Here is a 12,441-nt window from a genome sequence, read left to right as displayed (position 1 = left end):
CAATTTTATTAAAAGCCCTGATCCCCTTTTTTCAGTACAACACCGGACAAAAAATATAATTGTCAAAACCCAACTAACACACTGAAGACACAGCTCTCCCATGCTTTCTGCAAGCAGTTGCCTTATCATGACCTCTTTTTTCCAATGAAACATAAAAATTCTCACCTATGGGACACTTTGTATTTTTTTTCAAAACAAGGAACACAGTCGTAAGCAGTATCTTCACTAATGAACAGAATATCAAAATATAAAGCTTCAAGCACTCTGAATTAGTAAAGAAAGCAAAGTAAGAGAGCAGCTATTTTTATGTATGGGATATTGTCAAGATACAGCCTAAAAGAGAGACCGGCGACTCTGACCGAGCCTCAAGTTCCATACTAATGACATACATCTACCACCCTTTGAGTGACAATCATAGGAACATGAGTAGGCCATTCAGCCCCTCGTGCCTGCTCTGCCATTTGATAAGATCATGGCTGATCTGTGATCTAACTCCATATACCTGCCTTTGGCCCATATCCCTTAATACCTTTGGTTGCCAAAAAGCTATCTATCTCAGGTTTAAATTGAGCTAGTATCAATTGCCGTTTGCGGAAGAGAGTTCCAGACTTCTACAACCCTTTGTGTGTAGAAATGTTTTCTAATCTCACTCCTGAAAGGTCTGGCTCTAATTTTTAGACTGTGCCCCCTACTCCTAAAATCCCCAACCAGCGGAAATAGTTTCTCTCTATCCACCCTATCCGTTCCCCTTAATATCTTATAAACTTCGATCAGATCACCCCTTAACCTTCTAAACTCCAGAGAATACAACCCCAATTTGTGTAATCTCTCCGTGTAACTTATCCCTTGAAGTCCGGGTATCATTCCAGTAAACCTATGCTGCTCTCCCTCCAAGGCCAATACGTCCTTCCGAAGGTGCGGTGCCCAGAACTGCTCACAGTACTCCAGGTGCGGTCTAACAAGGGTTTTGTATAGCTGCAGCATAACTTCTGCCTCCTTGTACTCTAGTCCTCTAGATATAAAGGCCAGCTTTCCATTAGCCTTCTTGATTATTTTCTGCACCTGTTCATGACACTTCAATGATCTATGTACCTGAACCCATAAGTCCCTTTGGACATCCACTGTTTTTAACTTTTTACCATTTAGAAAGTACCCTGTTCTATCCTTTTTTGATCCAAAGTGGATGACCTCACATTTGTCTACATTGAATTCCATTTGCCACAGTTTTGCCCATTCACCTTATCTATCAATATCGCTTTGTAATTTTATGTTTTCATCTACACTGCTTACAATGCCACCAATCTTTGTCATCGGCAAACTTAGATATGAGACTTTCTATGCCTTCATCTAAGTAGTTAATAAATATTGTGAATAATTGAGGCCCCAAGACAGATCCCTGCAGGACTCCACTAGTCACATCCTGCCAATGTGAGTACCTACCCATTATCCCTACTCTCTGTTGCCTTTCGCTCAGCTAGCTTCCTAACCAAGTACGTACTTTTCCCTCAATTCCATGGGCTTCTATCTTAGCTAACAGTCTCTTATGTGGGACATTATCAAATGCCTTCTGGAAGTCCATATAAATAACATCCACTAACAATCCCCTGGCCACTACTTTAGTCACCTCTTCAAAAAATTCAATCAGGTTTGTCAGGCACGACCTACCTTTCACAAATTCATGCTGGCTCTCTCTGATTAACTGAAAATTCTCGAGGTGTTCAGTCACCCTATCCTTAATTATAGACTTCAGCATTTTCCCCACAACAGATGTTAGGCTAACTGGTCTATAATTCCCTGGTTTCCCTCTCCTTTCTTAAAAAGCGGAGTGACATGTGCAATTTTCCAATCTAGAGGGACAGTTCCTGAATCTAGAGAACTTTGAAAGATTATAGTTAGGGCATCTGCAATCTGCTCACCTACTTCCTTTAAAACCCTGGGATGGAAACCATCTGGTCCTGGGGATTTGTCACTCTTTAGTGCTATTATTTTCTTCATTACTGTTGCTTTACTTATATTAATTTTATAAAGTCCCTGTCCCCGATTCAATATTAGTTTTCTTGGGATTTCCGGCATGCTATCCTCTTTTTCTACTGTAAATACTGACACAAAGTAATCAGTCAACATGTCTGCCATTTCCCCATTGTCAATGACAATAGCCCCACTTTCAGTTTTTATGGGGCCAACACTGCTCCTGACCACCCTCTTTTTCCTAATACAACTATAAAAGTTCTTCGTATTGATTTTGATATCCCTTGCAAGTTTCTTTTCATACTCTGTTTTTGTAGCTCTTACTATCTGTTTTGTGACCCTTTGTTGATCTTTGTATCTTTCCCATTCGCCAGGATCTGTGCCATTTTTTGCCTTTTTGTATGCCCTTTCCCTATGTCTTATACTGTCCCATATCTCTTCAGTTGCCCATGGCTGTTTTTTTGGCAAGTGGAGTTCTTGCCCCTCCGGGGTATAAACCGATTCTGTATCTCGTTAAATGTTTCTTTAAACATTTCCCACTGATCATCAGTCGTTTTACGCATTAACAGATTTGCCCAGTTTACTGTGGACAGTCTCTGTCTCATCCCATTGAAGTCGGCCTTACCCAAGTCTAGAATCTTAGCAGCTGACTCACTTTTTTCCCTTTCAAACACTACATTGAACTCGATCATGTTATGATCGCTATTGGATAGATGTTCGCGTACAGTTAAGCTGTTAACTAAATCTGGTTCATTACACATTACTAAATCTAGCATGGCTTGCCCCCTTGTTGCCTCTAGGACATACTGCTGTAGAAAACTATCCCGGACACACTCAAGAAATTCACTACCTTTCTGACAGTTGCTAGTCTGCTTTTCCCAATCTATGTGAAGGTTGAAGTCCCCCATTAAGACCACTATGCCTTTCTTACACGCTTGTCTAATCTCTGCATTTATACAATCTAGCACTTCAGAGCTGCTGCCAGGGGTCCTATACACAATTCCCACTATAGTTTTAGATCCTTTCCTATTTCTCAATTCAACCCATAAGGTCTCTGTTGGCTGCTTACCTCCAGTATCATTGAAGTGATTACATCTCTAATCATTAAGGCTACTCCTCTCCCTCTTCCATTTTCCCTGTCTCTCCTGTAGACCTTATAACCCGGTACATTTAGTTCCCAATCCTGACCATCCTGCAGCCATGTCTCAGTAATAGCTATCATGTCATACCCTCCAATTTGAATTTGAACCTGTAGTTCATTTAATTTATTCCTTATACTCCGTGCATTTGTATATAGAACTCTTAGTTGGGCCACACACCCTAGCCTGACCTTCAGCCTTGATGCTGGGTTAATCGCCTTACGCCTTCTAGTTTTCACTTTATCTGTAGTGCCTAAAGTACACTTTCTTTCTGCTGCTCTACGCTTTTCCCTTTCACTTGTTCTTGAACAACTGTTTGCACTATTTGTATTGTAAATTTCCACTGGGTCTTCCCCTCTCTTGCTGCTCTCAATTTTACTCCCTTCTGTCTCCCCGCTCAGGTTCCCATCCCCGCCACTCTAGTGTAAAACTTCCCCAACAGCACTAGCAAACACCCCCGCGAGGACATTGGTCCCGGTCCTGCTCGGGTGTAACCCGTCCCGCTTGTACAGGTCCCACCTTCCCTAGAACCGGTCCCAATGTCCCAGGAATCTAAATCCCTCCCTCCTACACCATCCCTGCAGCCACGCATTCATCCGGTCTATTTTCCTGTTCCTATACTCACGAGCACATCATTTCAGTAACTGAAATGACCCTGTGATAAGACTGATAAAATTTGAAGCCTGAATGGAGTATGGGCTGAAAACAAATGGAAACATAACCAAAATCTTTGTTGAGAAGGGAGAAGTAACAGGCCAGGCCAGCATGGAAGATACAACCTGGACTCATGGTTTTAAAAAATACTGCTAAAACAAAAGCAAAACAGCTCAAATAATTAAAATCTAACTTTCCCTCCATATGGAGCAACAGTTAGCCATACCTGGAAATAGGAAAGGATTAAATAATGGTCCAGTTGGCAAGTAATTTGATGTTTCATGATCCACAAGAGGACTGCTACTGAAAATTCACGCAGACTATGCGATTCCCCCCATTGGATGATAGGTCAATTCAACATTAAATTCTGCTCTTCAAAATGATCTGGCTTTTATTTTGCAAATAATTATTTTTATGGCTTATTTCGAGATAGGTTTATAATGCAAGACTTCACCAGACTCTTGTTCATTGCTGCTCATTTTAAACAGTAACTTACAAGGGGGAATGTGAGTCCTGTTATCATCTTTTATGCATTTTGAAATTTAAGTACTCAGCTAAATATTGCACCTTTTTTGTGAATGCTTAAGAGGACTATTAAGCTGGTCTTTTTATCACCATATCTGTAATAGTCTTGAATAGCTTGTGTAAACAATTGATTTGTAAGACCATTAAAATGAAGGTACTTCAATACAAGCCTCTGCTATTTCTCCTTGTGTTTTAGTTCTTTAATATTTTTTAAAAATAGCACTTGTAGTTATGGGACCAGCAACATGATGTCACAATAGGAAAGGAAACTGCGTTCATGTATGTCCCCATGCTGATAATCTGTGCATGGGATAAATGTAGGACTGAAGACTCAGAAACTAAGAATTGAGATGTTATGGAATTATTTGTGCAAGCTGAAACCCCAGAAATAGGCCTCATTAGAGAATGTCATTAGTCTAACTTGACCTAATCTTTATCTCTGCCTATAGCTTTCCAGCCTTAATGCAGTCCTTTCCTTCAACCTGAAAGAGCAGGACATTCTATAACACAGACACCTCTATGATCAAAGCCTCAATATTCTGTGATTGGATGAAGCAGTGGAATTTAGACAGGGCTTTGGAATCGCACCCTGCAGCAGAAAAGGCCTTCCCCAATGTTTCCTGCGTGTGAAAATACTTGTAAATTAACTGTGGGTAAAACAAAAGTCACAAATCGTATTGTGCTGCAAATCACCTCTTCCAGTGGAGAATAGCTAACAACCATCACGTGACAATCGGGCAGCTTGACGCAAATTTTAAAAGGAACGGGAAAAGGATAAAGTCTGCTCCTTGAACATTAAGTCCCTTACTCCTCCGGGTACAGTTCCACTGTTTCAAAGAACTTCGGTCTAAGCTGTGGACAACCTGTAAGAACTTTTTTTTTTGCTCTGTTAAAAACTATTCTTTTCTTACCTTTAAGGTTAGTTTTTTTGGTAGCTTTGTGGTTTATTATAATCTAATTTGGTAAATAGTTTAATACAATTTTTTATTGAATCTTTAATTTTTTTCCTGTGTAAGCAAAGTTACCATTTTTTCTCTCATTAAAATTATTCAGTTTTTAAATTAAAATTTCTGTGTACACTTTTTAAAGCTGCAATGTTTCAGTTAACATTTGATTGCAAATATATTGTTAACATTTATGATACATTTTTCAATAAAATCAGTTACATTAACATAAAAATAAGTTTGGAACACTTAATGTGCCACAGAAACCGGATAGACCTGTAGAATCAGAAAATGCTGGAAAAGCTCAGCAGGCTGAAGACCTGAAACATTAACTCTGTTACTTTCTTCACAGATGCTGCCTCACTTGCTGAGCTTTTCCAGCATTTTCTGATTTTATTTCAGATTTCCAGCATCCGCAGTATTTTGCTTGAGACCTGTAGAGTCCACATTTTCTTGCCACACAAATTGGTCATGGGGTGCCAAAGCATTTTATGAAGTTATTTACAGCAGCCACCAATACCTCGTTCATCAGGTGTAATAAAGCACACAGTGGGATGCAACAGAGCACTAAATTTTTTTCTTCCATTCAAAACAGGACCCTGGTAGTCAACTAGCCAAAAAATGAACAGGTTCCAATATTAGCTGAATCTGAAATTTAAACTCAGGGTGATTTTGAATGGACGTGCTATACATAACTGCTGAGGTGGGGGGGGGGGGGGGGGAAACAGGCCAAGGATTATCAGGTATTATTTATTGATAAATAGCTGAAGGTTATCACATTCTTTTAAAAAACCTAAATATACAGCCAGAGGATTCAAATTGGGAAAAAATACCTGGGATGCTGCTTGTTGGTGTCTTTTACTCCTTCGAATAATTGGTACCTGCTTAAAAAAGCAGAATGTTTTAATTTACAGATTATGAAACACTATCCTTATTTTATAACTGCAGATCATATTTATTGCCAACCAGACAGAAATATAAGAGGGACTAAGAACAAAATCTGTGCTTTTACCGTATCAGTTGTTTCTGATGTGTTTTGCTCGCTTGTTTCCATATCTGTTTTGGAATCTGGTTCTATGAAGTCAGTTCCTTCCATTTCATGCTCACTTTCCTTCTGTAAACCCTCTTGGTCAGCTTCTTCATTCTCCGATTCACCACTTCCCAGTGTTTCAACCATACCTTCTTCAGTAAGTTCTGCATCACTCTCAATGACTGCGATAGCTTCTTCTTCTAAAACTTCATCTTTTTCCTCAGATTTAATTTCTGGTTCGTTCTCCCCCTCGGAATTTTCTTTCCTGACCTCTTTTGAAGGAGAGCTTTCAGAGGTTTGCTGCTCTCCTTTTTCTCCATCAGCTTTTGGAAGGTTCTTTGATTTGCTAGGTAGCTTCTTCTTAAAGGAAGGACTGCGGGAACGTCGTCGTCTTCTTTGAAAAGAGAAACAAAATATAAAACCAAGCCTATATAATGGAATTAGAAGGTCTAGTTTTGGTCAACATATATTTAGCTTGGCTGCTAGAAACCACTGCTAACAATGTACATGCAGATATTGGTTAAGGACAGAATTGTCCTTGGCTGTTATGTTCCATGCAATTGTATACTCTGCCAAAGGTCACCCAGCACTTGTATAACCATATCTGTTCTAAGACTTAGCAGCTCCAGAAGAAATGGAAACAGGAGAAAATTGGTGGAAAAAATTTCCAACCAGAAACCTAACACGTCTGATAGATTAGCATGTCATCTAAAGTTGGGACTATAACTATAATCTCAGTTTCTATATTGTTTCTCTACCCTCCTCCTCACTTTACAGAATCTCAAGCATCAATCCAATCTGTTCCCAGGCCCCTGCGCTACAACCAGGTGTGAAAGACTAAACTAAAGACCAACTCAGTATTGCGAGTTTCTGCATTTCCCTATCTCCACCCAAATCATACCTCTGCCCACACAGATCAGAAATGAGATATTCTTATAAATGGGCCCAACCATTAGGGTAAATTATTTAAAGGACCTTTCAATACGTTTTATTGCCGATTTAAAATCCCGTGTTGTGCTTTTAAAAAAATATATAATGTTTTCATTTTTAGCATCAGAAATTAAAGCCCAAAACAGAAGAGTAAATTTGGAGAAAGTCAGTTAAAAAAAAGTTTTTATTTTAACATTACACCTCAAGAAAGCAAACAAGAGATTAACAAGGCACAGTTAAGCTAGATGACAACCCACAATTTTTACACAGTTCACAAATACCATTTCTACAGACCTCAGTGACATTAAGTTTACAGGTCAAGCCATTTTAGCACTAAAATAATTCATGAATGGACTGTATGCTGTAAAATGTTGACTGCTAAAATGTTTAAAGGTGCACATCACCATCATATTATCGTGAAGCACAAATATTTTTGGAGTGACAAATATGAAATAATTCATACTAAAGCTTTATTTTTTCCCAGTTATGTATGGTGAATAGCATAGTGATCGTTGTATATGGTGTATTTATTCTATCAATATAGCTGTACTGATTATCAAGGCTGTTCAATGTACGTCCTGACATTATGAATGCAAATGCAATGCGCACACACCTCCAATCTGATTTGTAGCAAGCAAGCAATAGGTAATTCGAGAGGGGTGGCTCTTAAAATTGGGAAGAAAAGTTTTTACTGATACACCACTAAAAAATAATTGTGGAATTTATTGGTCAAACTTACTAAAAACTTCTTTTTAAAACATACTGCAGCAATGCATGGCCAGGATGGTGGACAGCACATTCAATCCTTGCACTCAAATTCCTGTCCTCAGCCATCAAAGGCCAAACGTCTCATTAAGGAAATGGGGGTCAGGACAGGAAGACGTTGTACATCGACCCATGCTGCTCTACAAAACCTCCAAGCAGCCAGTGCAGATCACTTATTAGAAGGAACACACAAGTAGTTCATTGCCCAAAGCAGATGGGCACCAGAGGAAAGGAAAATTTTCAAGAGGTAGAGGGCAAGAAAAATTGGTCACATCCAAGATTCCCTGCAGTATTTTAAAAATGACTCCTATTTGCTGTTATGTAGAAACAGATTCAGCCAATTAACATATAAGTCTTCTGATTCATATATTTAGCTTGGTAGTCCTCTTGTCTGAGTCAGAAGGCTCCAGGATTTAGCACATAATCTAGGCTGACCAGTGCAGCATTGTTGGACATGCCAGCTTTCTGATGAGATGTTGAATCAAGGTTCTGTTTGCTAGGTATGTGCAAAATAACAGCAGTATTCAAGGGGCTGGATGTTATCCCAGTGTAAAATCTGATGATTCATTTGCGAGATGTGGGACCTAGCTCATCATAAATTGGCTGCTACATTTTCCTATGTAACAATAATGACTCGATTTCAAATATAATTCAATAACTGCAAAGTACTTTAAGACTTGGGGACATAAGGCAAGTCTTTTCCAATCCTGATTATCAACCTTTCAAGGAAAATTGTTCTAAAAATAAAAACAGAAAACGCTGGAGAAGTTCAGCAAGTGAGGCAGCATCTTTTTTTCTTATTCGTTCATGGGATGTGGAGAAAGAAACAGAGTTAATGTTTCAGGTCGAAGACCTTTCGTCAGAACTGGAAGATGTTAAAAGTTATTAAGCAAGTTTTTAAGCAAGTACAGAGCCAGGGAAAGGTGGGGGGGAAAAGGGAGGGGCTCTGATAGGGTAGAGGGCACGAGTGAGTAAATGACAGAAGGGTTGATGGTGCAAGGCAAGGAAGGTGGTAATGGGACAGGTTAAGAAACAAAAGATTGATCAGGAGTAGCTGTAAATGGCAGCAGCAGAACCATTACCAGCACTAGTTGACCGCAAAAATGGGAGCAGTGGTTACGATCTGAAGTTACTGAAATCAATGTTGAGTCCGGAAGGTTGTAAAGTGTTCTAGAAATAGCTGGCTTTAAACACTGGCACTATATTGGTCTGCAAATTCGCTAACTATAAAAACATAATTTACCTGTCTGCTTCATCCTGTTCTTTCAACAACTCTTGAACCTTTATGCTCGGTTTCTGAAATAATAAACAAACAATCAAAGATTATATAGGGATTGTTACAAATTCGGGTCTGCCGTAGAAAACTTTTCAGGTTCAGTGATGTTGATTACTCCTAAATGGATCCCACACCCCTTATGTGCCGGAGTCACACAGCCCAATGTCTACTTATATGATAGCATAAGCCAGGGATGCAACAATGAGATTCCCATGTACGCGCCTCCAACCTCGTCAAAAGCGGACTGAGAAAATACCTGATAAATCAAGGCCAGATACAAATTGTTATGCTGCTTTATTTCACAACAAACGTACAGAACAACACTTATGATCGGATTAACTTAATTCAATCAGGACAACTTGTCTTCGTGGAATAATACAAAAATAATGAACACACAATGCTTCCCACAACATTGGATCATCTTATTTGACTTAAAAATTAACCCCTAACTCCCACCTTCACTTTCCTTCTGGGCCAGGCTAAAACTTGCTCTCAGCTTTGTTTAACGGTTGACTAACTTATTACGTCTCTCTGTATTTATCTTGTGTTCACAGCTAGAAAGGAAGATCTGCAAAGCAACCCCTGCAGAGAGCCCAGGACTAATGGGTGTGAAGTGTTTACTGATTACGATGAGCTAGCAAATTGATTATTCAGTGTCTTTGGGGAAAATTAACATTTTAATTTCCCCTTGTTCTCCTTAGACCTGAGAAGGTAATGGGGAAATTTAGTAGAGGTATTCAAAATTCTGAAGAGTTTTGATAGAGTAAATAATGAGAAACTGTTTCCACTGGCAGGAGGATCAGTAATCAGAGGAAAAAGATTTAAGATCATTGGCAAAAGAACCAGAGGGGAGATGAGACATTTGCTTACGCAGCGAATTGTTGTGATCTGAAATGCACTGCCTGAAAGGCTGGTGGAAGTACATTCAGTGGTAACTATCAAAACATAACTGGATATATACTTGAAAAGGAAAACATTGTAAGGCTATGGGGAAAGAGCAAGGGAGTGGGACTAATGGAATAGCTTTTTCAGGAGGCTTGTGCCAGCTCTTTGTGCTGTATAATTCTGATATACGGTAAGCAGGCGACTGCTTTTGTAAAGGAGACCTGCCACTAAATTCTACTGGACTTCATTCTGCACTACAAAAGTGGCCATAACAGACAGGTAATCACTTAATAGAGAAGGCTATCTGTAAAGGATGCACTGTACTGTTAAAACATTAAGACAATGTTTAAGATTTAGCAAGGCATTACTCACCTTCAATACAAGTGTCTTGTATTTCTGAGATGCATCCACAGTTACTTTTCTACCACGGAATATTAAAGGTGTTTTTTTGTAGTGTTTAACCATGTCGATCATACATTTCTTTGACTCCATTTCCAGAAATGCCTGATGGTTACAACATTGATATAGTCATCAGGAGAAAATTCACACAAGCTGAAGTTACAACCACACATTTTTAACATTAATAGTGTGCAAATGCCAGAAGATGCATTTGAAAACATTCTCTCACCCCCGTCATTTTTCTCCTTCCAGATGAGCAATTACCTTCTGCACAGCATCCTTCCCAACCATCCCATGACTAGCACAAGACTGGAGAACTCCTGAGGAGTAGTGGTTACAAATGTAGCCTTTACTGAGAAGCAGATCTCAGTTCATAAACTAAATATTCCTTTACTGGTAATAACTTGCATAATTTGCAGTATCAGGTGTTTTTTTGTAAAGGAAATACATCAATTTATATAGACATTACAGTGCCATAAGCAAATTTAAACAGAAATTGAATGTAAATCCCCCTTTTGCACCTGCACCATCCCAGAGGTGTGTAGGAAAAAGGGTAATAAGAAAAAAACCTGAGTGCCTCTAAAGTAGGGGTTCAGCAGGTGGACATGAGGAAAGTCCATGATAGAATAATCATGTAGGACTCTGGATGGAGTGGGCTTAATGGGCCAACCGGCATTTTATCACACTATTTTCTTATGTTATTGCCTTCTTCTTTACCTTAGTACCTATTGCGTGTTGTACACTGCACTTAATTTAAATCCTTGAGGCAAGTTACAAGTGGTTCAGTAAATTTTCAAATCAGGAATTCGTAGCACACAATTGAGCCCCTCACCTCCCTTAAACAAAAATACTTGTGACGGTACCTGGTTCCTGAGTCTCATCACAATGTAATTAAGCACTTTCCCAAAGTTAGTACCAATTTTCACAATATCTGCATCCGAGTAACCAGAGGGAGGGAGGTTCTGCAGTAGTGCCACCCGGCCACCACTCCGTTCTTGTTTTTGCTTCTGGAAAGACAGAAACCATATTAGAGATGGCATGGATTATAGTTTAACTGCTGGATCTTCATTTTAAAAAACATTTTTCTTAGCAATGCAAGGTAATATACTCTCCAAAGTATCTTCCTCATAAGAGTTTTTGTAAAAACCCACCTATCAATTAGAAGAAATCCCCAAAGACCAAACATTTGGGCTCAGATGCAGGCCCAAATATCTACTCAGTTGATGTGATAGACAAGTCAGACCTGTACTAAAAGAACAGAGCCTGATGTCCTTTCCCTTTATGGTGTATAGCTGGAAAGAACATTACATTTTTAGGCAAGCCCAGATAAGTGCTCAACAATGCACCAAGATCAAGACTATCCCAGTATGGAGGTCTCCAATCTGAAAATTTATCTCAGTACTGAAAAAATTACTGACGGCTTCACCTTTTGGATTTATTTTTAAGATTTAAGTTTAATTTTTCAATATTTAGTGTACAATCAAGCACAGCACAGCACTGCTCAGCTGGGGAAAATCAGCATCAATACACAGAGAACATTTTAAGGACAGAAATATACACATTTTCTGTACTGATTTACGGGTGGAAAAATATTGAAACATTCACTAATAGATGCTCCACTTTAGTTACCTTTAAATCTATCTCCTTGTATTTGTGGGACATATCCACTCGGACCCTCTTGCCATAAAGGATTGCTGGCTTCATACTGTAAAAGGCGACTGCCGTTTGTGCTTGCTCACTTGTGGCCATTTCCACAAATCCCTAAATTTTGGTTTCGAAAAAAAAAGTTAGAAGTAATTTTGTTCTATTATTCGTTCATGGGATGTGGGCATTGCTGGCAAGGCCAGCATTTATTGCCCATCCCTAATTGCCCTCGAGAAGGTGGTGATGAGCTGCCTTCTTGAACCCCTGCAGTCAATGTGGTGA

At 39.2% G+C, this 12,441-nt stretch overlaps 1 protein-coding gene across 4 annotated transcripts in view; it reads right to left on the bottom strand.

Moving 5' to 3' along the window:
- The window catches only part of LOC137332559 (matrin-3-like), a 44,917-nt gene that overhangs the window by 5,511 nt on the left and 26,965 nt on the right, over positions 1-12,441 (bottom strand). For 2 of the 4 annotated variants that reach the window (XM_067996477.1, XM_067996481.1), the window contains 6 exons: positions 12,145-12,276; positions 11,379-11,522; positions 10,489-10,620; positions 9,199-9,251; positions 6,243-6,654; positions 6,064-6,114 (listed from right to left, as the gene is read on the bottom strand). In XM_067996477.1, coding sequence (XP_067852578.1) covers positions 6,064-6,114; positions 6,243-6,654; positions 9,199-9,251; positions 10,489-10,620; positions 11,379-11,522; positions 12,145-12,276 — 924 coding nt within the window. The remainder of the gene's footprint in view (positions 1-6,063; positions 6,115-6,242; positions 6,655-9,198; positions 9,252-10,488; positions 10,621-11,378; positions 11,523-12,144; positions 12,277-12,441) is intronic. The other 2 variants (XM_067996478.1, XM_067996480.1) reach the window with 2 other exon arrangements.

The sequence above is a fragment of the Heptranchias perlo genome, chromosome 14 (genome assembly GCF_035084215.1).
Source record: "Heptranchias perlo isolate sHepPer1 chromosome 14, sHepPer1.hap1, whole genome shotgun sequence".
Classification (NCBI taxonomy): Eukaryota; Metazoa; Chordata; class Chondrichthyes; order Hexanchiformes; family Hexanchidae; genus Heptranchias; species Heptranchias perlo.
Note: the sequence above shows the minus strand (reverse complement) of the source record. Positions and strands in the feature narration are given on the sequence as shown.